We start from the raw sequence: 27,734 nt of genomic DNA on the forward strand, positions 1-27,734 counted from the left end.
ATACATTTTCATCTGTGATAGGCCTCTTCTATCTTGTCTCCCATTAATACTTACAAGTTATTATTTTCTGCAATTACTACTTCAGCCACATTAGGTTCTCCTCCAGCCCTTAGAAGAGCTAAATTCTAGTGTGTAAAGTCTTTTCCTTCTCAAATTCAATTAGATCTTCTGGTAATTGCAAATATTAGTACAAGTTGTACATTACAGGTATAGAATAAAAAGCAGGCATGGTAACTGCCAATGCTGTTTTAATAATTGATTTCTGTGGCAATTCAAGAGGGAATGAGGGAGACAAAACGAATGTATACTAAGTTTTAAAAAGCATTTGCCGAGCTACTAAAGTGCCCCTGACAACATTCCCCATGTTACCTGTGGGAATTGGGGTTTACTTGTGGGCTATTTGAAAGACTTTTGCTGAGCTATCCTCTTTAAGACAGAGATATTTGTCACTCTGCATATCACTAATGCGAAATATAAAAAAAGTTTTTAAAAGCCAAACAAAACCAGCCACCCACTGTAAAATCACAGGGGTAACATGTTTCCTTAGGGTCAAATGGATCTACTGGTGGGTATAAATGATAATTCTCTTACTCTCAACAGAGATAATATTTTCAATGGTTTTTCTGCTGTGTATGTAGGAAAATTCATTTGAAGTGTGCTGTAACCCAGGCTTTATATGCTCACTTAATATAAAAGACAAATCTCCTATCAAATCCTCAAAAGAAATAAAAAGTTGGGGAAATAGCTAAAGTGCTTTTAGAATCAACTGGTTTTCCAAAAACTGAAAAGAAAATATTTGTATAAATATCATAAGAAATGAGGGGGTACCTTTCTTCCTCTTCCCCCTTTTCTGTTTTAAACATTTTATTGGAAAACATAAATAAAATCATAAAAAAGAAAGAAACGAGGGGGTACCTTAATTTAGTGGAAAACATTTGCAATGTACTTTCCATCCAAGAAGGAGGCTCAACTGTAAGTTGACTGTACATGACATCACAATGACATCACACACACATAAAATGGCCCAATGCTGGACTTGAAATATTTTCTAAGATCACATTTCTAAACAGAAGTAAACTTCACCTAGAAGTAAAACGCATTGAGTTCAACATGGATAATCCCAAACAAGTCTGTATACTATTGAAGTTTAAGGAGGCCAACACCAGGGTTTGTGTGAGCTAGGCTTGTGCATTTGCATAGAATCACTATCTGTTTCTGTTTATTTCATTTGTAAAGCTCCCATTTCTGTTTTTGAGTGCCTTCTGAAAAGGGGTGCCTTTTCGAATGGGCATTTTCGTTCTGCATCCAAAAATACAAAAAACTTTGACCCATTGGCCACTATGGGTGGGCTTCCCCTGGTTCCCCTTTCACTCAGTTTTAGGGCTAGAGGGGTAAACATCGCCACAAATGGTGGGCACATTTACCACTCTTAGCCCACCAAGTTTTATAACATTTGGGTAATCACCCAAATTTTAGGGATTTTTTTTCTATAAATAAAATTTCCTTAGAAACATTCTCTCTTTCTCCCCGCTGGCCCCACCCTCTGACTTCTCCAGGAGCAGCAGCAGCAGGCAGGCAGGATAGGGCAGGGCACGGCACCATTCCTTCCTGCCAAATATCTGTCAGAGATACTCCACAGACATCACACACAGCCCCAGTGCCCACTCAGCCCCACTATTTCACTTCTTCTGGTGGCAATGGGGTGGGAGAAATCCCCTCCCCTTCCCATCATTTTGGCAATTACATGGTTTGTCTTGGAGCTGCTGCCTTGGGTCCTTGCTTGCTGCTGCTGTTGCCTTCCTCTCCTCCTCCATCTCTCATGCAAGGAAGGCACCTCCATCCCCCTCCTCTTCCTCCTTCGCAGCTCTTACCCTCTTCTCCTTCCTCCTCCTCAGCTCCTGGAGCTGCCACCTTGGGTCATTGCTGCTGCTGCCTGTCTTACTCTACAGTAAGAGGTGGAAAGGAGAAAGAGGAGGGGGCTGGAGGTGCCTTCCTTTCATGAGACGGAGGAGGTGGCGGCAGCAGCAACAGCAGCAAGGAACAACCCAAGGTGGCACCAGGGCACCTCCAAGAGCCAAGGAGGAGGGATGAGGAGCCATGCACTCTCCAAGGCATTTTAAGGAGGTTTCTTCTAGATATGGAAGAGTGAGAGTAAATGAGGGTTTCTTTTTTTTGCTGGGGGTTTAATAAAAAAGATTAAACTGTGCTTATGAAAAGCAGGCAAGGAAACGATACCCGCTCCTGCTTTCTTTCATTTCGAGCTAATTTTAGTTCCGAAGAGGGGTGTTCCTGTTTTGTACTCCCACCCGAAATGAAAGGAAAGAAAGAATGATTGAAACAGGAGAAATGAGTACTGTGCACACCTCTGGTGTGAGGTCAAATCAAAATCTCACTAAATTTTGCACTGAAAAAATAAATCTAGATTCTGTGACCTATATATATCATGAAGGTCAAACAGATTTACATAAAGTTTGTAATTTTTCATAGTATATTCTATTTGTAAGAGGCCTTCCACACAGCCATATAATCCAGAATATTAACGCAGAAAATCCCACAATATCTGCTTTGAACTGGGTTATCTGAGTCCACACTGTCATATATGCCAGTCAAAGCAGAAAAGGTGGGATTTTATTCAGCTGTGTGGAAAGGACCTAAGAGGCATGAAAATGAGCAAAGAGCTATGTTGTTCCTGGAAATCTTGCTCCCCATCTTCTGGAAAAAAAAATTCTCTCCTCTTCGTGTTTCTGATATGTCACTTTTTCTTTGCAAGTCAAATATGTGTTGCTGTGTTTATTTTTAAAAATCAGGGTTTCAAGATAGTTGATTTTTTTTTAAAAGGACCATGTACTGCTCTATCTCTTTGCTGCTATGGAATTATGCCATTCCTGACACTCTGGTAAAAATCCATAGTTTTCATTAATATAGATGCTGCTGAAAAATTAGGGAAAGTGAAAAAATATGTTTTAGGCTTCTGTCTTAGTTTGTCCTCAGAGCGACAGCACACAGTTCTGAATTTGTTTGCTGTCTGTTCTTTCACCCTGTGTTTTTTATGCTTCCTAGCATGAGAGATTTAAAAGTATGCATAGCTTTGGGGCCTATTTGTTTTTCCTTAACAGGGGTATTTGCCTCTTGTGATCTTGTTTTTCTTCACGGATAAGTACAACACCATTATTGCTCCCCTTCCTCCTCCTCATACATTTTGATTGGAGAAAGAATGCTTTTCTGCCATCTCAAGAGACTATAACCATCTCTATCTATTTGGAGATACAGTTCCAAACCTTAGTAAAGGTCAATTCTTTATTTCTGAAGGAATTAATTGGCTCTTCTGAGATTGCTGGTCCAGTCAAATTGTGTGCCTTCTTATGTTATAGTTTTGCTTTAGAAATAATTGCTCAAAGGGCATGGCCAAATAGGCTGTGATTTGCAAGATATGCAAAATAGCCTTGCTTTCTTTCCTTATTTCAATAAACATGGATGAACATTATCACATTTATGTCCTATTTTTTCTCTCTCCATTGACTCTAATTAATGAGGTCTCCCTGGATTTGCCAGAATGCAGAGAGAATAAGGAAACAGCTCTCCACACAAGGTTTTTCCTCTCCCACCTCTTTGAACGCACTCAGCTTTATTATTTCATTACACTCTTGGATAAGTTTCAGACCATGCTCAGGTAAAGCATGTGAAGGACAACTAATGCTCTTTGCCTAGCCACTAACCTGGAAAAGTTAAATAAAGCCAGAGAAACCCAAATATCCGAAGTGCTTGTTAAATCGTCTTGTAATGCATAGATCACAATGCTTCTGTTTCATGAGGACACTGCAGCATTATGTCTTAACAGCTGTTTAATGACCCAGTTTATTCAAAGGTTGTGGTGTGCAGAGAGCCCTGAGGGATGGTTCTATAAAATATGCATTTTGTGTAAATCGTACATATCTAAGTTTATTTCTTCTCTGATCTGTTGCTTAGTGAAAAGAGGGACATAGCAGTTTTCATTTCTACCTTGACTGTCCTACTTTCTTTTTTCCTGCTTCTGGCTGATAGGGCTTCCCTTCCCTTTTGCTGAATTCACAGCATGGATGAAAAGTACTGCTGTTTTCAAGGAACTAGCTGTGTTCTGCATTCCAGGCACATATGGTGTCTGATCAAATGCTGTCTTTTAGGAACACGAGAACCAACCTCATGAGTAAACTTACATAGCCCAAGACTGCACACAGACAAACTCTAGGAGCAAAGATTAAAGACAATCAAGTTGCCAGTACCAGTGTGTTGCCACTGACTTCCCTAGAGACCAAAAATAAGTGCAAGTTTCCAAAATTAACTTAAAGGGTTACAATTCCAACCAGAGTTTTCAAATCTGTTTTGCTTTGGTGAGCAAGAGACTCTTCTAAATCCTGAAACTAAGCAATTAAAACAATTTCCCTTTAAAGATATGACATAAAATAGCTATAGCACAAAATGCAAACATGGCTCTAGAAAGCAATTCGTAAATTACTTATTTTCAATCTGGACAAAACCGGATATATGGCAGAACTCAGTCAAATATGGCAGAACTCAGTCAAGGTGAACCCTGAGGGCGGAAATTAAAGAACAAAAATGAACCTAACCTTACTACATAAGAGACAAGCATTAAAAGGCTGAGGATTTAAATAATGAACTGATGCATGTTAATACAGGATGACCCATTCTATTCTTTTCAAAACTGCTATAGATTTAGTGCTCCCTTCCATAGGGTCTGGACATTACCACATTTGCATGATTACAACCAAGGATCATTGGAAAGATTGTGGTGAGAAGTGATGGGTTTGCACTGTATTTGAGCCTCTGTGGGGTGGAAAAGATGCAGTAAAGAGAGTTCATCAATCCTTGTTAAGGTTTGGACAGTTGATACTAGAAGGAAAGCAGTGAATTGGCTTTGTACATAGCAGTAATGCCTCTGCACAGAGCCTCTAAAAAGAAATATACGTGAAACCTCAAAAACGTGCTTTCTCAAACTTGTAAAGGTAAAGGTTTTCCCCTGACTCTAGGGATTAGTGCTCATCTCCATTTCTAAGCCAAAGAGCTGGCGTTGTCAGTAGATACCTCCAAGGTCCTGTGGCCAGCATGACTGTATGGAGAACCATTACACATTTGGATGCTTTCAAACTGCTAGGTTGGCAGAAGCTGGGGCTAACAGCGGGAGCTCACTCCTCACGCTAGATTCTAACTGCTGAACTTTCGGTCAGCAAGTTCAGTAGTTAGTGGATTAACCCGCTGCACAACCAAGGACTCCTCTCAAACTTGTAGGAAATATAAAACAAAACCAATAAACATACATACACATATTAATGAATCACAGCACACACAAATAAATGCAAAGAAAGAACTTAAGTTTTTTCAGAGTTCCATCATAGTTTTGAACAGCATGACTTGGCAATGACAACCTAGAAATTAAACCTGGCAAAAATAAAGGAATTTTGTCCTCTTTCCTCAACTCCAGAAGTTCTCATCTAGTTCTCATTTTGTATTTGTCTTGTTTGAAATATCCCTCTGGGAAATAATTTTTCCCAAAAACAAAATTATGTCCCTGTGATTTAGAATGTTTGACACCAAACAAGATTATTCAGACTGATTAAATTTCCAACAAGCCAAACACATGGTAAATGCTATAGGAACGCAAGAGTGAAAAATTGCTCTGAGAAATGATACCCTGCATTGTTCAATGTGCCTAGCAATGTTTCCTAAGTCTTCTCCTTAAAGCCGGCCCATGCCTAAGAATGCAATGAAACCTCTATTAGTAACAATTATTTGCAACCTAACTTTCAGTTAGACTTTTGCATGTGCATGGAAAAGTCCCATAATCTAATGATCTCAATTTATGTTTTCCTAATACCTTTTTCCTATTTAGCATATGCTAGTGAGGAAATAGGATAATGCCAGGATGGGTACACATATTAAATTGCAACTCTCATCAGCCTTCTTTAGTTACTATTCTGGGTATATCTTAATGGAGTTGCAATCCAACAACATCCAGAGGACCACACATTTCTTACCTTTGGTACAGATAATAGTGTACTCAAAATGAAGAGATCTGGATTCAAAACACTTACTCACTTTAGGCTAGTCACTATATATTAGCCAAACCATCCTCAGACTTACACATTTAGCCCAGGAACTTTGGGAAAAATGGACATATTGAAGGGTCATTTAAAAAGTTTGAAAACACTGTGATGCAAAATTATCCCAAGCTGTCAGTCATTATTTTCTGAAATAACTCTTTTGGCTAAAGACATCTGCTGATGATGCACAGACTATTGTGGAAGGCAAGGAGGAAGTTGAATGGCAGTTTGTTCTGTGTCATTTGCCAGAATTCATTTCTCATCACAATATACTGCTGAAGTTTTCACAGCACTGGCCAAGTATTGGCCAGACTGCGATAACAGTAAGCGTGTTACTCTCTTATGCTTTTTATTAAAGAAAAAGTTCATCACATTTTAATTGTCCTTGTGGGGAAAAAAAATAAAAAGAAGGAGAATCTCTTTAAAGGGGTTATTTCAGCAAATGGCATACAAGCGAACTCAATACTGGGTAGTTTATTTTAAAAACCTTGTGAATGATGTTCTTTTTCACATTACAGAGTTATATGATTCCACTTTAAATGCCATACCGACATCCAGTGGAATTGAGGGATCTGCAGTCTGGCCAGAGACACCAAAATGCTGGCTGAATGACTCTCACTAAATTGTAGAGACTCAGATTCCACATGATAGAACCATACTAGGGGAAATCATAGCACTGCATTGTTATACAGTCAGCCATTCACATTTGCTAAAATCGTGGGAGTTGTAGTTTGGTGAGACACCAGCACTGTTTGGCAGAGAAGAGTAAAAGATCCTTACAAAATGACATCTCCCATGAATCCATAGCATTGAGCCATGGCAGTAAAAGTGGTGTCAAACAGTATTAATTCTAGAGTGCACATGCACCGCGCACAGTCCTAACTTTAACATTTAATGACATGTCTTGGCACTTCAGGATTTTGTCTAATTCCTTCATAGCAGCTCTTCCAAGTCCTAGTTTCCCCAAGAAATGTACTTCAGTTTCTTCACTGGCTACTTTGAAGTTATATAAATACATCTGTGATTGTTATTTCTATTTTCTTAATGTTCAACAGTAAGCACGTTCTCATTTATTTGAGGTAGTTATATACTGCCCTTCTCAACCCTGAAGGGGACTCTGAGCAGTTCACAGTGTTGGCAACAATTCAATGCCCACAATTAAAAAAAAAAAAAGTATAAAACATCAAAGTTGACCCTCCCCTAATAAAACATTAAACATTATTAAACACATCACATAAAATGACATCATATATCACACAAAATATAGACATTGTCCATAAACAGTCCTGGGTCATTGCACTTTCAACTTTCAACTTTAACTCCTATTCAATCCAAATTTCCTCTAGAGAACCCTTCAACACTTTATCCAGGTATTGTATTAAATGGTCTTACAACTATATATCTTGCACTTTTGTCTTGACCGCCCCCTCAATTTTATCCATTAGTGGTGGTCTTTGCCTCATATTATTTTAACATTCTACTTTACTATTATTGTGTTATACTGTATAGGCATGGACAAATTAATCGAATCATCGTTAATCGTAATAAAATCGTATCTATTTTGGGTTCCAAATGTGGTTCCGAGGTGGTTTTGGTGCTTCAAATTTAACCTTCGAATTCGAAGCGTTGACGCCCATGCCTTGGAATACCTTTGGATAACCTTCAGATATATGAGAAAGTGTTTTAATTCAACCACAGGAGAGAAATCCCCCTTCCCGTCCTAGTTGGTTTCTATGGGGCTCTTAAACCCGTTGCTATCCAGGAGATAAATCCCCCTTCCCTGGTTGCAGAAGTGGAGGGAACCTGGTTTGCAAAGGGCATTGGTGGCTGGCTGCTGCTTCACCTCTGCAGGATCTCCCTTGCAAACCACTTCCCCTTCGCAGCCTTCCCCTCCTGTCTTTGCTTTCACTGAGAAGAAGCTTTAAGTGAGGAAAGAGGAGAAAGCAAGGGGGATCAATCCCAATCCACGATCCAGATCACTTCACTCCGGTTTTGTCTTGGCAAAACCCCAAACTAAACCTCTAAAACCTCCACCCAGGTTGGTGTGTGACTTTCCACTTCAGCGGGAAAAGAAAATTTGAAATGGGCTGGGAAAGCAAACTATCACCCTGCTAAGGATTTCCCACAACTCCCCCCTTTTATTTTAAATTACCCTATTATTATTATTATTATTATTATTATTATTATTATTATTATTATTTATTGGCACCCCACTTTTCTTTCTAGATTTCAGACGGAAAGGGACGCACGTTAAAATATATATAATAGTATCATTCTGGGAAGGGAAAAGGTTGTATTTTAAATCTATGTTTTAGTAGTATTCCTTTTAAAATTCCCTCTACATACCTTAAATGGTTTATAGTCCTTTAATTTTCACACCTCCTTCTCTGAGTCTAATTCTGCTTTATGTATATATTCAGCATACTAGCTAAAGAGATAGACCCTTTCATGACCCACTTTTCAGTTGAAAGCCATTCCATTTCTCCATATTCTAATCAGACAGTCTCTTGCTCTAATGCAACAGGATAATTAAATGTTGCATCACACCTATTTATTTAAGAGCAATCCAAAGTTTTTTAATGATCTATTCTACACAATCAAAGGCTTTGCTATCTTCTATCTTCTATCATATATATATATATATATATATATATATACACACACACACACACACACACACACACACACACACATACATACAGTAGAGTCTCACTTATCCAACATAAAAGGGCCGGCAGAACATTGGATAAGTGAATATGTTGGATAATGAGAGATTAAGGAGAAGCCTATTAAACATCAAATTAAGTTATGATTTTACAAATTAAGCACTAAAACATCATGTTATACAACAAATTTGACAGAAAAAGTAGTTCAATATGCAGTAATGCTACGTAGTAATTACTGTATTTACGACTTTAGCACCAAAATATCACGATGTATTGAAAACATTGACTACAAAAATGCGTTGGATAATCCAGAACATTGGATAAGCGAGTGTTGGATAAGTGAGACTCTACTGTATATATATATATATATATATATATATATATATATATATATATAGAGATAGATAGATAATAGAATTTGGGCCTAGGAGTAAACAACAAAACTACAAGTCCCAGAACCACAAAACTTGGCAACACAGCCCACCATCCTTGCCCCTAGATTCCGACAACAAAAATAAAAGAAAAATAAAGTCCTAATTAGAGGGAGAGGAATAATCGTTTTTATCCTATTGCTGCCAGTTAGAAGGCTAAGCTCCACCCACTTGGTCTGCTGCCAGTTAGAAGACTAAGCTCCGCCCACTTGGTCTCCTAGCAACCCACTCAGCCCAGGGCCTCTTCAACCTGGCTTCTTCCACACTGCCTATAAAATACAGATTACAGTATCTGATTTGAACTGGATTATATGGCAGTGTAGACTCAAGGCCCTTCCACACAGCTAAATAACCCGTTTATAATCTTATATTATCTGCTTCGAACTGGATTATCTTGAGTCCACACTGCCATATAATCCACTTCAGTGTGCATTTTATACAGCTGTATAGAAGGGGCCTCATATAATCCAGATCTAAGCAGATAATATAAGATTATAAATATACAGTAGAGTCTCACTTATCCAACATAAACAGGCCGACAGAACGTTGGATAAGTGAGTATGTTGGATAATAAGAAGGGATTCAGGAAAAGCCTATTAAACATCAAATTAGGTAATTATACAAATTAAGCATCAAAACATCATGTTATACAACAAATTTGACAGAAAAGGTAGTTCAATGCACAGTAATGCTATGCTAAAATCAGAATATATAAAAATTACTGTGGTATAGTAAAACAGAACAATACAATCTCTAAAATCAGAACAGTAAATAAAGAACAGCACTCTGAAAACAGGGGAATTCCAGACAGGAAACAATCAGGGCCAGCTAACACCTCCCAACAAAGTATTCCCATCACCAAAGTCTGGCAAATCTTCTGTTCTCTGAGGGCCACAGCCTTTTTTTTTTTTTTTGGACTGTGTGTGCTCAAGCACTGCATATGGGTACTTCTTCATCTACACAAACAGTAGAAGCACATAAAATATCGCAAATGACACCACTCTGAAAACAAGGGAATTCCAGACAGGAAACAATCAGGACCAGCTAACACCTCCCAACAAAAAATTCCCTCAGGGAGGAAGCAGCCAGACATTAAAGCTGCAAGGCCATTACATGCTAATCATTTTGCCTAATTACAGCATTCATACTTCCCTCCAACAGACAAAAAAAAGAACAAACAGAAATACTGTATATTCACCAGTTTTAGGAAATAATATCCCCTGATGGCGCAGCGTGTTAAAGCTCTGAGCTGCTGAACTTGTGGACCAAAAGGTCTCAGGTTTGAATTGGGGAGCGGATTGAGCCCTCACTGTTAGCCCCAGCTTCTGCCAACCCAGAAGTTCGAAAAAATGCTAATGTGAGTACATCAATAGGTACTGCTCTGGCGGGAAGGTAACGGTGCTCCATGCAGTCATGCCACATGACCTTGGAGGAGTCTACAGACAACGCTAGCTCTTCGGCTTAGAAATTAAGATAAGTACCAACCCCCAGAGTCAGACACGACTAGACTTAATGTCAAGGGAAAACCTTTACCCTTTACCTTAACTACCACCAATTCCTCAATATTTTATTTCCCATACCACCATACTTCGCCACAGCAACGCGTGGCCAGGCACAGCTAGTACTCTATAAAGTAGAGGCTGGGTTTTCCCCTCAAAATTAGTTTTTGTGTGCTTCATTATCCAATGTATGTTTGCAATATGATCTCTAGTGCATCGTTTTTCCTGAACTCAGATTGGCAATCTGGCATTTCATGCTTCATATGTAACAAAACTGCTTTTTGTAGAATTCTGAACATCACTTTGCTTGCAAGGGGAGATACAAGGAATGGCTATTTGAGACTGTAATGTACATTGATCATTTCCAGCCTTCAGCCCATTCTTTTGTTTTCTATATTTATTGACAGGTTTTAGTTGGAAAAGGAATGGATTATGTGTCTTTACCTTGAAACAATTCTATTAGCATGTTACCCAGTTCTTGTACATTTATTTCTTCCAAGCTTCTGGGTGCAGCTTCCCCTTCATGTTGTAAAATTATAGGCTTTCACTTCTTTTATATAATTTGTAAGTGTAATTATTTCTGCTTTTGCTTTAAATTTCTCTTTGATTTCTCATATCTTGTGGAAGAGATGTTTCTTTTTTGTTATATTCTATTTCTCTACATTGCTTATTATAGTAGTTCTCTTGGTCCCTTCACACATGTCACTGAACAACAGTCGCATTTAGGGATCTGACCCTTTTTCTGTGACTATTTACTTTCACATTCTGCCTATCATTGATTGCTTTAAGAGCTTCATCTGTTATCCATTTAGACCTCTCTTTCTTTTTAGCAAGCAAACCAGCTAAAATTCCCAACCTCTTAAAAATGAACTTCCATTTATCAAAATGTGTGTATGTGTGTGTTACAGAAGATAAAGATTTAAACCACAGCTAGATTTTATCTTTTAAAAATAAAATGAAGAAAAACAGGGGTTGATTCTCTATCTCAAAACCCTTAGGACTTTTTTTTTGTGACAGGAGCAACCGGAGTTGCTTCTGGAATGAGAGAATTGGCCGTCTGCAAGGACGTTGCCCAGGGGACGCCTGGATGTTTTGATGTTTTTACCATCCTTGTGGGAGGCTTCTCTCATGTCCCCGCATGGAGCTGGAGCTGATAGAGGGAGCTCATCCGCGCTCTCCCCAGGTGGGATTCGAACCTGGCAACTTTCAGATCAGCAATCCAACCTTCAAGTCACAAGGCTTTTATACCCTAGGCCACCGGAGGCTCCTACCCTTAGGACTGTCCTGGTTTGAAACCATCAAAATAAGCAGCAGAGCTTAATGTTTAAGAATGTAATGTTATTCCCACATGCCAATTTAACATTGTGTCTATATGGGAACTCAGCTGATTTTACCCTGCCCAAGTTTGCTTTAATATCAAGTCTGATGAAAGAGTTCTATTTTTCACTTTTGGAGTGGTCTGATAACATTGCTCTAATATGGATTTGGTAATTTAAGTCCAGTTCTTCTGACCTCTTTCCATTCACTTGATACATTTGCCGCCCTTGTTTGCGTTGGTGTTTTACCTGATGTGGATCATTTCTGTCCCTCCTGGAAAAGAAGGAAATGAGAGCTGCCTTTGGCACCGCAGTGCAATGAAAAGAAAGATGAACTTCTAAAATACGAAAGTAAAAGATCTCATTCATGTCTGCATGTTAGGGCTTTTTAAAAAAGGGTTACTAGTATTGCCAGGTGCAAAAGAATAAAAATAAAAATGGATTTCCCTTGTCCCTGTGTCTGACTCTCTCAAAGACAAGAAGAATAAGGCTTTCAATAATGGATAAATACCTGGCCAAGTTAAAATTAAGCATTGATCTTGTCATACCAATTTCTAAGTGATATTGATTTCTTGGCCTGGGGTCTGCTTCTAACAAAACTGTGACACTGGGAGAAGCATAGCAGTAGAATGACTGGATGCTGAAGCACTGTAACCAAAGTGTTCAGACACTGAAGTTAAAATATTGTCCCTTTGGGGGGTGTGGGGGTTCATTTTAAACATTCTTCATTTATATCGTTGTAGCCCAGTCAGCCACATAAACCATAGAGGGCATGGCTATCAATTCAGGACTGAAGAAAATAATCAGTAGCATTGATAAATTCAAATGGAGCAATCTACATGCTGTTAAGTCAAACCTAAGGGCAGTTCACACATATATATATTCAGAAATTGTGAATATATTTTTTCAGAATGTTTGCTTCTAAATGTTTCTGAAGGTTTTTACAATGATTCAAATGTTTTTCATACATCATAGGATAACCTTAAATGGCTCACCCCACAGGCTATTATCTACACATGAAGGGATCTCAGTAGTGCTTAACAGAGTTGTTCTCTGGTTACCCACCATGTATGGGATCTTTGTACGTCATTATTGTGCAAAGAAAAATTAGGGTGAATCTACACTGTAGAATCAATCCAGTTTGGCACCACTTTAACTGTGATGATTCAGGGTCATGGAATGCTGGAATCTATAGCTTGGTAAGATACCAGCACTAATTGTCAGAGAAGGCTAAAAACCTTGTTAAATTATAACTCCCAGGAGTCCATAGCATTACTTCTACAGTGTAGATGCGTAAGATATATTGCCCATATCTCTATTTTTCATTTTCCCTTCTCCTCCATTACATTTTGAGCTTGCATCCTTTGAGTGAAAGAAGCACAGAAGACTAGACAACAATATTATTCTTGTTCATATCATATATCATCATCCATCAACAACATCATCACCAACTGGGCCCCTCAAAATTATGTACTACAGGTTAAGTGTCCCTTATATGAAATGCTTGGAACCAGAGGTATTTTGGATTTCAGATTATTTTAAAATAGTTGTATATACATACAGAGATGTGTTAAAGATGGGATCCAGGTGTAATGAAGTACGAGTTTTGCATTCATGTTTGTTGTGTTTAACTATGTGCTTGTGGTTTGGTTGGGTAGGTGTGAGACGGCGGCAGCCATTTAGTGGCTCTCCTCTGAGGCAGTTGCCATGGAGATGTGGGCGGAGCCATCTGCCAAGGGGAGGAGAAGTGAAGAGGTTTTTAAAAAGTGAAGCATCATTCTGAGCTCTGATGAGGCACAGGGAAGATTGATTCCAGGTTGATGGGATCAAGGAGACTCAATTGTTCATTTTGAGTCGGTTTCAAATAAATTTGGTGACTTATTTAATGTAGTCTGTGTCCTGGAAAGGCACAAAGAATCTGTGATAGTATATCACAGGGGTGACTGTGGTTTGAAGTCACTGGATAGTCCAAGTTTCAGACTTTGGGAACCAATCCCAGCTGGACTCACAGAGATCCATTGAAGTAACAGTTTAAAAGAAGCAGAGGAAGAAGTTTTAACTACTTTAAGTAAAAGAAGTGATACTTTAGAGAGTTTGATTCTTCTCATTCTAGTATTGTAACTGTTAATAAGAATACCTCTAAGTGAAACATCTTTTGTAACCACCAAGCTTGTGCCTGAATAAACTTGATATTCTTTTTACATCAAAGCCTCTGTCTTCTATAGACTCCCTCAGCACAACTGCGCTACCATTTTAACACCGAATAAAGTAAAAGGCTTCCTCTGAGCTATTGGGTGGTTGAGCACTTTTATAATCTAAAGGTGTGTCTCCACACAGTGGTGGCTGCACTTCCACTAATGGGTGGCAGTTATCTTTTATTATTTGGGACATCTATTCGTTATTAATTGGGTCTTCTACGCTACCCTCTTTTACAAATTGGTGGCAGCGGTGGGATAAAAAGATTCCCCCTGCCTAAAAGAACCTTAGTCGTTCATAGGCCTTTACACCAGGTTTAACATAAAATTCAGTTGTTGTTGTTGTTGTTGTTGTACCTCACTTGAGTCCCCTCCCAAGGGGACTCAATGCAGCTTAACATAAAAGCATCAGCATAACAATTTAAAATATACAAATATACAAATATTGAAACAGAATTAAATATGAACAGTATTTAAAAATTCCCAGTTAAAAACCATTAAAACAAATTCAAAATTAAAAGCCACAGCACTCCCTGAATTGATCTTAAACAACAAATATGCACAGGCTGTGTGCATATTTGTTTCATAGACACATACCCTAAAAGTAATTTTATACACAATTTCTGAATAATATTGTACATGAAATAAAGTTTGTGCATAGTGACACCAGAAAGCAAAGGTGTCACTATCCCATATCCATAAGGATATTTTGGAGCATTCTGGATTGCTGGGTATGGGATACTCTACCTACATTTAAAACAAATACACTAAAATCACAAAAAATGAGATTAAAAAGAAAACAGACCAAAATCAATCATACTAATCATAATAATCTTTTAAAATAGCTTATTCCAGTATACATCCAAGCCCAAAAGAAAGAATGGATTGACTTTGAAAGCCTGTCTATTGACATTCCAAGAAGAGTCTTACATTTTTGTCGTCTTTTCATCAGATTTTAGGCAAAAGGATCTTTGCAAAGATCTATTGGTAAGTTTTTTTTCTCCCAAAGCTCTTCCCCCACAGACCAAACTCCACATTCTAGCCATTTCTCTATACTAAGAAATAATTGTCACTTTTGAGTAACTGAAGGAAAGAAGGTTGTAGTATAAACTTCATTGATCTAAGTCTACTTCATCAGATGAAAGAGACTTAGGATATGAATATTTATGCTACTACAATCTTCCTTCGTTCAGCTGGTCTCAAAAGTGATACAATATCCCCTTAGATAATCCAGATTAACATGGCTATCTGAATTCTACCACCATGGCTATTTTTCAGTTACTGAATCATTTCTTTGGGTTCTTCTTGTTGGTCTACATGTCTCTGCTTGACTCTCTTTCTTCTCTGTTGCTTCAATCCTCCTCTCTTTTCACATTTTTGGATCAACTTCCACCCCAACCTTTTTCTAATTCCCAACATTAACCAAAACATCCCAAGTCCCAGACCTGGTTCTTTTATCTAAATAAAGCTGTTAAATCCATGCATATCAATATAACTGAACACAAAACATGGTCACTTCACAGTATTATGTAGAAAAAAAAAGAAACACAGGGGCAGGAAAGGAATATGGACCTAAATGGATCATGACTGAGCATTTCAGATTAAGGGGTACCCTTGGTTCAACCAATGAGCAAGCGGTAGAGAAAAGGAGAACAGAAAGAATATGATAGGCCTTTCATTAATCTTAACCACTATTCCCAGGCCACTTTTATTTGGAGAATCGAAGATCTTAGTTTAGCTAAACAGATCTGGATCCAACATTTAATCCTCATACTCGGGAAGAACCAACCTCTGTTTTCACAGGCACATCTTGTTAAATATTTGTTAGACCTGTATTAAAAACATTCTTAATAATTAGTTGACAAGTGTTTAATTCATGTACAATGATTGCTTAATTAACTCAAAATGAAATTTTAATTTGAGGCATTTCAAGAAGAAAAACAAAGCTGGCCTTTCTGTCCTTGATATTCCATGCTAGTAGAGAAGTGGATATGGTTCCTCCTCTGTTGATCTGAGGTTTCCCTCTGCCCTACTTTCTACTCCTCTTAAATTCCAATTAAAGTAGGAAGATTTCTAAAAATTAATTGTGGAATTTGAGCATGTACACTTAGGTTTCAGCTTCCACAGTCTTCATATCTTCCCTTCGCCTCTATGTTTTCAAAGCGTGTGGATGCTCTTTGAGAACGAAAGAAGCAGTTCTGATATGACTCTTCATGTGTGTGCAATGAGATGCGGATATGCATAGGTGCATGCTACTGAAACCTTGACTGAAACCAAATTTACAACTTAATGGTGGGCCAAATATTTTCCCTCCACATTATTTGATGGGAAAGTCCCTGACAGAGAGATGCAAATTATTGTGGCTCATATAAAGAACACACACACACACACACACACACATACACAAACACACATTTTGTTAAGCTTCGCCATGAAGGGTTTTGCCTAAGAGCTTCCTTCTCATTCTTTTTATTTTCCATTCAGTGGTAGAAATGGGTTATGTGTCTCCTCCCATTTTCATCTATTTCAGTATTTATAAAAAATATTGTAACATATGTCTTTAACTTTTATTATTGGAGCACTGGAACAATGTTACTTGAAGAATGCGATCTTTGTGAATTTCACTATGAGCTGATACAAGCCACACCCCACACTAATATGAAAACTAAAAATTAGTTAAACATTGCTTTTTACAGCATCTGAATGTTCCATCACATTTTAGGTTCAAGGAGCATATCACAATGCATTTTTAAAACCAGTATTTTCATATCAAACACTTAAAATATTCACTGGTTTCTCATTGGAGAGAACAGACCAAGTAAACACAGTGAAAAATGGCATGGATTGGGGATGGAGAGAATATTCAAAACTATTTTGGGGAAAATGATTAAAAAAATGCTTCTTGAATGGTAAGAAACCCTGACATATGGAAATGTCAACATTCCAGAAGGTACTTGGAACTCCTAGTGCATGTCTTGGCCTGAGTGGTGGCTGCTGGCTTCCATGTGAGCAGGGAAGTACATCTGATTTTTAGCTCCAATTTTACAGAAGCTATCCAAAATGTTGAATCCATGTGGGTAATATGGATCAAAACCTTGGAAAACACCCTTTGAGGCTAGTTGCATGTACAAAGTGCAGTGTGATCTGCTTTCCCCTCTAGATCTCTGAAGCATGTGGATTCGGTGAGATAATTTGGGAGAGAATGGGTTAAAAAGGGGGTGGCTAGGTGACGTTTGTACTAAATGCGTGCTCAGTCACAGCAACAGAGAGAAACCCCATTTCAAAAAGGTTCACCTTCATTCCAGCTCTGGGCAAAAAAGCGGATTTTCCCATGACTGTGTGGCCCTGCAGTCATGTAAAGTTTGGGATTTCCCTCTTTACCCCCTGTGGAGACTGCTTCCCACCTGTGCCAGTTTTAAAAAGTCTGAAAGAACTGTCCCATGGAGACACAGCTGATTTCCAGCTGGTTTCAAGAGAAGAGAAGTGGAGAGCCATAGAGGTCTCTGAAAATGTTTATTATAAACTTTATAATATTAAATAAGCAATTAGGGAAAGAGGTTGATCTGGCATCATTTTTTAAAAAAATTGCCACCATTATGCGCTGATGCGTATATGCACACATAGGAATCTCTCCACATTTGTATAAGGATATTTGCATGTGTACATATAAGCATCAGCACATAATTAAGTGATTTGAAAAAACTTCTGGTGGGTGTTCCCCATCCACCCTCCATTTTATCCTGAGACACAGAAGGGCTGTGAGGACACCAGGGGAAGAAAGCCCGGGACCAGAAGGTCTGTGTGGGGACCTGCTCTGAGGTTCCAGGTTTGTTTATCCCGTATATTAATCCCGCATTTTGCACCCTGAGAGAAAGATTTGTGGCTTGGTTTTGCTCATCAGAGATGCTCATATAAAGATGTTCATTTTTATAGTGCTTAGGATGCACCTACACTGCAGAATTAATGCAGTTTGACACCACTAACTGTGGGATCTTGGAGGTTATGGCTTGGTGAGGCGCCAGGACTCTTTGGCAAAGAAGTCTAAAGACCTTGTATTAACCACAACTCCCATGATTACATAGCATTGCGCTATGGCAGTTAAAGTGGTGTCAAACTGCAATAATTAATAATTGATCAAACATAATTAATCAAGTCTTTCATTTTTATACAACTTTTTGACATCATCATTAATTGAACCCATTCACCCTGCTTTCCATCTTCAAGCTAATTTGTATGGGGACAGAAAGATGAAGGAAATGTTAGTCCCTATAGTTTAAAACAACAGCAAGAGTATTATGACCATCACTAAATGCAAATGTGACGATGGGGATATTCTTACCTGTTATATTGCAATAGACTAAAAGTGGTGGAAGTGGACCACTTGCATCAGAATCAATGTGGAAAATACCAGAAGTTTTCCCTTGGTGTCGATAGGCTTCGCATGATTGCTCATAGATAGCTGAAAGGAAGTGAAATAGAAATTTAGAAATGCACACATATCTTCAAATGGAATATTTTGGCTAGATTGGGGCAATTTAGTGTTGTGTTATATAACTGCCTATCCCATTGCATATTGGCTGCTTTTGTGTAGGGGGCCAGTTATTTGCAGTTGATGGCTATGCAGCAAGGTTGACAATACCACATAATGCTACGTCTACCGTATTATTTTCAGTTATCTCACAATGGCATTAGCAACTACATAACCAGTTTGTATAGAAAATTACCTTTGCACATGAACACGGTTGTTTCATAATGAGAGTCGAACCAGTTACCAAACATCTTTATGCTACTTTGAACCACTTCCAGTTTGTCCTGTTTAAATGGCACCAGATGCAGCAGTATTTCATTGGACTTGGTTCACTATAGGCCTCAGCAGGAGATCCAGTCTTTGCAACCTCACACATATCTGTATCAATTTCTTTCATTAATCATGATCTTGTCATACTTCTAATCACCAAAGCCCTCCTGTAACTATGATTATTACTTTTAAAAGGAACTTTCAATGCTCTGGGTTTACTGTAGGAAGTGCACATTATAAATAACATAGCATTTTCCTGTCTTTAGTTTTGGCTACTATAGAGTAACTCTTTTGTCAAGATCTGGATTCTCATTTCACGTATTACAGGCATACTCAAGTTAACAAAGCATCTGTGCAATAAACTCTTTTTTTACAGAATCTTTTAAAACCTGCCCAACCCACTTTTCCTCCCTTTTCTCCATAATGCTGATGATCCCCTGTTCCTTTTTCTTTTCATTTCAGCATTGGCATTGGGGAAGTGGTGTAGACTTTTGCTTTTGGGTTACAACAGTTGTCTCCAGAACCCCTTATTGAGCAAAGAAACAACAAAACAGAGGGAGAAATAGACAAGCCTTTCTCATTAGCTCCTCAACATGTTAGAAAAGCATAAATTTATATATTAGGCCATCAAAATGCAAACCATGAGAAAAATGGTGACTGGAAAAAGACATCTCTAAATGTGTTTTGGAAGATGGCTTCAAGTAGATTTGAGAAGGTCCAAAATGTTGTTCAAGGTATATATGACTAGCTGTTTCATTTCACATGTGCATATTGCTATTTTTGAATATTTTCTGAAACACACTGAAGTGTTCTTTTTCATGGTATAGGAATGTATTCCTCTTCTTTCAATATTATTCCTTCCTCTTGCACTAAACTTTCTGATAAAGAAATAATACCCAGTGTCAGGACCCAGGCTGCAGAGCACCAATAACCTTGCACAGAGGCCAGAATCTATCTAATATCTTTATTAAGGAAATATATAAAATCAATAAAAACAAGTGAAGAATAAAGTTCAGAAGTAGACCTTTAAGATAAGGTCAAATATAGTCCAGAAATGTATTGTCCAATATAAGATATTAGAGTTCAAAGTTTTAATCCACTTGACCGAAACACACACTTTGCCAAGCAATAGTGTGGGGAAATAACAGAGTCTTCAAAGTCCAAAGAAGCTTGACAACAAGGCTGGAAATAAACTTAATTCTTGACTTGATCCAAGACTTGAAACGAGGCAAACATGAAGCATGAACAAAGTCCGTGGCAAACTGTGAGACAAGGAAGACTTGAAACTTGATCCGGGAAGCAGGGAACAGGGATTACGAAGTCCACACACGATCTCTCTCCTCAAGCTGATCAATTGACTCCGCAAAGTTTCCCTTGCGACAAACACCTATATTGGGTCTCGTTTTCCCGCCAACAGAACACTTTCCCTAGAGAACGAGAAGCGAAACCCAACTCTGTCCAGATGCATGACTCCTTAGAATTTCCCAAGGGAAGCAGACCTAATCAGCCAGTTGTTTGGCAGCGATTCTCAGGCTTCGGCGATTAGCCTCTCTGACTCCTCTATCTCTAGTATAATTGTCCCTCTGGGAAAACGGGGGGGAGTTCTGCCCAAGGCCTGTTTGGCTGAATTCTTGAGGGCAAACATCCTCCAGGTGGAGAGGCTCCGGCTCTGGCTGAACCGGCAAAAATCCCATGTTTTCCTCTTCGTCTGTCACAATAGTACTAGGAACAGGACTACAAGGTCCATGAGTCATCACACCCAGGAACACAACTACTTTATTAACTGAGATGTACCTGTATATATATTAAAAGCATTCCCTAATTATTTCCATTTTAGGAAGATGGAATCAACTATTCCCATAATACATTAATTTGAGTTCATTAGCCATAACAGTTTGCTTATTGGTGTTGCTTTCCTCATCTAAATGCTGAAATGTACACTCTGCCATACACAGTCAATTGATGAAAACATTTTCCCCTCCAACTACACTGGAAATATTTTTCAAGCATGCATGTTTGCCCTTTGCAAATAAAAAATAATAAAGAAACATTTCAATGCTACTGTTAACATACAGCAAAGGGATTGCTAACTATTATTGGTCATCCCAAGGTCAAATCTATATTTGTGTTGCCCTGAAATTTACTATCTATATTTAACACCCCACAGATATGATGAAATTCTGTTGCAGACATGTGCTCACTTCCAAATTGAAAGAAACTTGAGGAATACTGTAAGAATTCAATTTATTTTTTAGCTGACTCTAAAATCGACAACGATTCCCACAGCTATCAAAACTGTGCAGTTAATAGATTATCTGCTTCATAAGATTGTTATCAAGGAAGGGAGCTTTGAATGCTGTAGTGGTTTAGATTTGGAAAAAAATTGCAGGTTGTTTTGAGACACTAATTCCTAGCTTTTATTTCTGTGACATATCTGACAGAACATAAACCTCTCAGGGAAATATATGTTACTTCTCTGGAACAGCTTCTTCCCCCAACTAAGTGAATTGTATAGATAATATCCCCGTCTCTCTCACACACATCTCTGATTAAAATTAAATAACATTATCAAGTTGGTTGAGGAAGTTTAGTGATAAAGAATCCAGTTTTTCACCAACCCTGTTAATGCTTTTACAATTTAATATATTACAGGATGCCAACCTTTCCGATGCTTTGAGTCTGATTACTTTTCTAACCTTATTCAAGATTTAAGCCAATTCTTTTGCATCCAAAAACATGTTTAATACAAGCACTTTTATCATTATTTTGCATCTTGAACAATCTGGGTGGAAGACAATCTGTTAATGATGTGTGAACTCGTGAGATTTGGCTCAAAAGTAAGCTAACCAATTTACCCACAAACATGAAAAGAAACTTCACATTCCCAAACTAAAACCAATTTCTTCAGTTCTCCATGAAACTTCAGACCTCCTCTGCCCCATCACCTATTTCATAGTAATCCCTGAAGTGCTTTCCTTCCTCTCAATAGGCTTGGGAGCAGATCAGGTTGACTGAAAGTGATTTGTAATATTTGGTGGTTTGTTTTGTATAATCCCCCAAAAACAGAATGGGGAGGATGGAACCGGAAAGCCGGCCAAAATGGATCAAGAGAGCAAGATTTATTGGCTACTGGAGAGGATGGAGTTATGTCTGCAATATACCTGAGGCAGGGGTCTACTGAGGGGGCTCCTGGAGAAGATGGGTTTAACTGTAGCATATTTTCTTCCTCCTCGGCAGTGGAAAAGTTCCTTAGGCTTCTCTTCCAGAGAGGGCCCTGCCAGAAACTTGCTTTCCCAGCAGTACTTGCATGGGGTGGGCATTGAAATGTCTCTGAGTTCCTCTCAGAGCATGATGGGAGTTGATGTTTTTCTCTGTCTCTTAGCCAATAAAAGGCCTGGTTGTGTCCATGCTCTGATCAGGGCAGGGGAAAAAACAAAGGATAATTTTGTTTTGAAAATGTTAAACTTGGAAAAGTATATGAAATGATTTTTTTATAGATAAGGTGGAAAATAAGAGTAATCTGATAAGGGCAGGAACAAGTTCCAATTGGTTTATTATTCGGGATTTTTTAAGGTTTAGGGGATGATAATATGGGTTTTTAAATTGTAAAAGCATGAACAGGGTTGGTGAAAAACTGGATTCTTCATCACTAAACTTTCTCAACCAACTTGATAATGTTATTTAATTTTAATCAAAGATGTGTGTGAGAGAGACGGGGATATTATCTATACAATTCACTTAGTTGGGGGAAGTTTTATATGTATCCCACCATCCTTTTTTCTTTATCATCATGTTCTACAGTTTTATTACAGCCTGCCCAAGAGGACTGCATCATCAAACAAATATGCCTTACCTAAATGTGGAAACATGCTCATGAAGATGTTTATGTTGCTACAGATAAGGAGGTATAAAGATAAAGCGAATAATCATCAAACTGATAAGAGTTTTAAGTCTGAGGGACATGGTATGGAAAGATTCAATTTGGAGGGCTGAGAAAAAGTAATGAAATTTAGTCCTGTTTTCTCCTTGGCCTAAAGAAGCTTCAGAGATGCTTTCATTGAATATAACATAATAGAATTCAGCATGCGTATATGTTCCCTCCAAATAAGCTCAGGGTGAAACCTTCAGTGACTGTTAATATCACATATGCAAAAGCTCTATGCATAACCATGCTCAACTAGATTGGCCAAATGTCTCAGAACATGGTGGTTTTCACTGCTATGCTTACTTTTTTTTTCCTCCCAAAATCTAAATGACATTTCTCTTTTACTAGTTCATTTCTCTTCTCTTTCATTTTGGATTCTTAGTTAAATATCTCACCTTTCTCCTGTTCTGGTACCTTCTGGTACATTTTAAATTCAAAATTCAAGTAGGGTTGTTGTATGTCTTTCGGGCTGTGTGGCCATGTTCCAGAAGCATTCTCTTAGGAGAGAATGCTTCTGGAACATGGCCACACAGCCCGAAAGACATACAACAACCCTGTGATCCCGGCCATGAAAGCCTTCGACAACACATTAAAATTCAAATAGTTTACCAAACAGAATAGCTCCTCTAAAGTTCAGAGTAAAACTCAGATTGGATGAACCAACCCACTGAAATTAGAGGCCTTGGCTTCCAGTGATTCACCCTTTCTCTTTTGATGCCTCTTCCATAATGTTGCTTCTCTCTCTTCATTCACATCCTTCCTCAGATCCCCTTTACTGTGAAGCCAATGGCTCAAACTCTCAAAACCATCCATCAAAATTAAGCTGGAGTTTGTTTCATTTAATAGATTTAACCTCCTGTTCTTTTGTTACATTCCTCTCCCTGGCTTGAATGTTAGTTTTAGATTGTAACATCCTCTATTAGTTTGTTTTTGTATATTTGCCACAATGTTTTGTGAGGGCATTGCTGGGTAAGTAATATTTAAAACCAAAGAAAATAGCAATTGGATGGATCATGTGATTAATTCAAATTAAACAGCAAATTATGAGGTTAGATTTCAGCATAGCTCTATAGAACTTAATTTAAATATGTAAACTTACATCTCTAACATCACTAAAATCAATTTCTTTCCATGAAGGGAGCTGATAAAATAATAACAAATAAATAAATATCCGACACAGACACTTCAACACCAACCAGCAGAGATATTGATAGAATTTCATATACAGTAGAGTCTCATTTATCCAACACTCGCTTATCCAATGTTCTGGATTATCCAACGCATTTTTGTAGTCAATGTTTTCAATGCATCATGATATTTTGGTGCTAAATTCGTAAATGCAGTAATTACTACATAGCATTACTGCGTATTGAACTACTTTTTCTGTCAAATTGGTTGTATAACATGATGTTTTGGTGCTTAATTTGTAAAATCATAACCTAATTTGATGTTTAATAGGCTTTTCCTTAATGCCTCCTTATTATCCAACATATTTGCTTATCCAACATTCTGCCGGCCCGTTTATGTTGGATAAGTGAGACTCTACTGTATGTCATTCTAAATTTAGCTCTTAGCAATTTATCTGAAGGCATAAAGACAGGGTCTGAAACCAATCTCACCAGCATAATGTTCTTTCTATTTCCTATCTATAGTTCAACACACCCCTTTAAAAAAAAAAAAACAGTTCCAAAGGGACCCCTAAGTGTCTGGAATGAATCATCCGGGTACATGAGGAGCTGCAGAAGAGAATAAGATAACTTACCCATTTTCACTGATGAAAAGAATCTGTTAATGGCACTACCTCTTTGAATAATGTCCCAAATTATTAAACATGTGTTTAAAAAGAGCTAACAAGACTGCAGCGAAGGAAAGTTTTTCTCATTGCTGTGTTAACATTTTACAAAATGTCACCAATGATTACTGAGCCAAAAGTAGCATTAAGTAGGCAGCCCCCATATAGATGTCTAAAACTTACTAAATAGGAACTAGGGATAGTTTTTAAACATAATTTGTTGCAAAAATGTGGGATGACACAAAATTGACTGATACATACATTCCTATCCTAGATTCTCATTCCTGCTCTTCCTGTTTCCAAGGAAGACTTTGGAAGCATTGGGTTGTCCTCCCACATATAACTATTACCAAAATAGGGCTGACAATTTTTACTGTAAATGACGGCCAGTGGGAAAATTCACCACTCTGATATCACTCTAAACTTTTATCTGTCTGCTGAAACTGGCATAATTATTAGACATGTTTGGGATAATGGTGTTGAATGGAAACACTGTCTTTGGTAACAAGAAATAAGCAGTAAATCAGGGGAGGAAGCCATACTCCTCTGCTTGCTGGTTTAACAACAAAAGTGTTAAGTGGCAGGCAGTGAACTTTGCAAAAGTGGCTGTCATGCTAACCCTCAGAATACAATTGCCATGTTAAATCCGGGGAAAAAATGAAATTGGCATTACTTAAAAACTGACTTTGACAAGGCCTCACTGTTGACAGACTAATAAAGTCCCTGCTGTGATATTCACAAATGACAGATGGTTCATTTTTCCTTGTTAAAAAATACATATTTACTGATCAAATATTTTTAAAAAATCACAGTGGTTGAAGGTGTGGGTTTTTTGTATGCAAACAGAGCATTTAAGCATTGTTTGCTTTCAGAAAGCTGTATAGTCAGGCAAAAGAGGTGTGTGAACAACAACATTTTTTTATAAAAAGACAGTATTTAACTGTTCTTAATTTTTTGTACTTCAAGGTGCATAATAAGATGGCATATTATTTCTACTAGATTAAAGGATTCTTATTTATAGGAGTGCTACAAACACATTTGGGCGGGGGTGTCATCTAGTCTAATGCTTCAACAACACCTGCAAGTCAGTTTTGCAAAGTCAATGCCTGAAATTTAAAGTCCAAATTTTGACATGGAATGTGGAACATTAGTCCCCTTTTTTCTAGCAAATGTAAACATTGTCAGAGGAAGAAGAGAGGAGGGCATTATTTGGAGATGCTGGCTCAAATTCACATTCACACTTGAAAAATTCATTATGGTAGGAGCTGCCAAGGAGTTTCTGTTTCAAATGTTAATAACACAGATGCAGGCAAGACATGCTAGAGATTTCAAACAGAGAGAAAGCAAAGACAAACTCTCAACAGTGCCTGAGAATATTTAAAGCCCAGTATGTTCTAGAAATATAATTCTTTTCTTAAGGGGCAATTTCAAACCAATGATAAAAACATTATTCCCTCTGTTTGCCTGATTCTCTCTCACACATACACACACTTAGCCATTATGCATCAAGTCCAAAAAAACAACTGTCTTCTAGGAGTGGCAGCCAAGTCCACACAGACTGCCATGTTTTAGGAAGGTATGGACATTTGGGGGCATGAATTTGTTGACGAGGAGCATTATGTTTTGGTGGGTCCAGAGATTCCAGAGGGTATTAGGAAGCAGAAGGATACCCTTAGGAAGCACACTGGAGTCTGTCAGCTTCAGTATCCCTATTCCTGTTGCGTTGGATATTCACTTAGTATTCATGCTTTCAGACAAATGCCTAGGGATGGGTTATGTGATGGGAATGGGTATGGAGGAAAGAAACAGAGCAAAAGAAGAAGAGAAGAAAGCTAGATGGGGAATTGTAAAAAAAAAATCCCCCCCTCCTTTGAATATAGAACATCTTCCCTTCAATTCTACAATTCTCAGGTCAGTGAGATGGGTGCCATTTGGATGTATTTTTATTCAGGCAAAACCAGAGCTTCATGTTTCAAGCTAGGTAGGGAGCCATATATGCTTTATTGATTGTGAATAAAGGGTGATGGGAAACAAAACTAGGCAGAGCACAGCTGGCTCAGCAGCAGTTGTCAGTGTGAGAAGTTTAAAAATTCAAGAGAAAAGAAATAGGTATGGAAAAAGCTTACTTGGGGAAAAAAGTTTTTATGTCTAGAGTTCCAAGCACCTGTAACAGGGAGTACATTCCATTGAACTCAGTAAGGCTTAGCTTACTTATGAATAGGCATATATCGTATTGTACTGTATATATATGTATATTACCATTAGAACTCATGGCACTTAAGTTGTTTTAGAATGTATTACTAAATCTATATTAACAATTTGCTTTGTTCCAGGTAATGGTCACAGATGTGAGCAGGAGAAGACAAAATGAGGGCTGGAAATGGGACTTTGCTTGGATACCGGCATACATGCATACATATATGCTCACATCAGCCTAAAGTGTTATTTCAGACTGAAACTTACATCAAGTTAGGTTTGCCTCTATCTGATAATCTCAAAGGACCTTATCTGATTAGCAGCTGTGGACTCAATAGTAGGCATGTGCAATCCAGGTACACCGCAATCTGTTTTGTTGTCCCAGATTGTTGTGGGAGCTCCTGAACCATTTTTTGGGAGGACAGAAATCCATTTTTGATCTGGAAAACTGAAATATTCCTTTTCTATCTGGCCCATTAGTGGCAATGGGGAGGGAGACTTCCCACAGGTGCCCCTTCCCATCATTTTAGTCATTGTTTGTTCTTATATCCTTCATTAAGACCTGGATTAAAAACATCAAACTTAAGATACAACTCTTTCTGTGATCTTTTCCCTTCTGTCTGTAGAGGAGACCAAGTTTAATGCTTCGTTAAAGCTGTTTCTACTCTAGAGGAAATGCAAGCTGCAGGCACACATACTTTCTCCCTGAAGCAGGCAGTTTCCAAGGCATTTTAAAGGTGGTTTTCCAAGTTCCCAGGGAGGGAAGAGGGATCAACCTTGAGGCTTCCTTTAAAAAAGCCCTTTCCTCTCTCTTGATTTGG

At 38.2% G+C, this 27,734-nt stretch overlaps 1 protein-coding gene and 1 long non-coding RNA gene across 2 annotated transcripts in view; one reads left to right on the forward strand and one right to left on the reverse strand.

Moving 5' to 3' along the window:
* Positions 1-27,506, forward strand: part of LOC103278755 (uncharacterized) — a 32,287-nt gene extending 4,781 nt beyond the window's left edge. The window contains exon 3 of the long non-coding RNA XR_010001848.1: positions 27,051-27,506. This is a non-coding gene — a long non-coding RNA (uncharacterized LOC103278755). The remainder of the gene's footprint in view (positions 1-27,050) is intronic.
* Positions 1-27,734, reverse strand: part of cntnap5 (contactin associated protein family member 5) — a 482,960-nt gene that overhangs the window by 149,302 nt on the left and 305,924 nt on the right. The window contains exon 12 of the mRNA XM_008110020.2: positions 18,542-18,661. Coding sequence (XP_008108227.2) covers positions 18,542-18,661 — 120 coding nt within the window. The remainder of the gene's footprint in view (positions 1-18,541; positions 18,662-27,734) is intronic.

This window comes from Anolis carolinensis, chromosome 1 (assembly GCF_035594765.1).
Source record: "Anolis carolinensis isolate JA03-04 chromosome 1, rAnoCar3.1.pri, whole genome shotgun sequence".
NCBI lineage: Eukaryota > Metazoa > Chordata > Lepidosauria > Squamata > Dactyloidae > Anolis > Anolis carolinensis.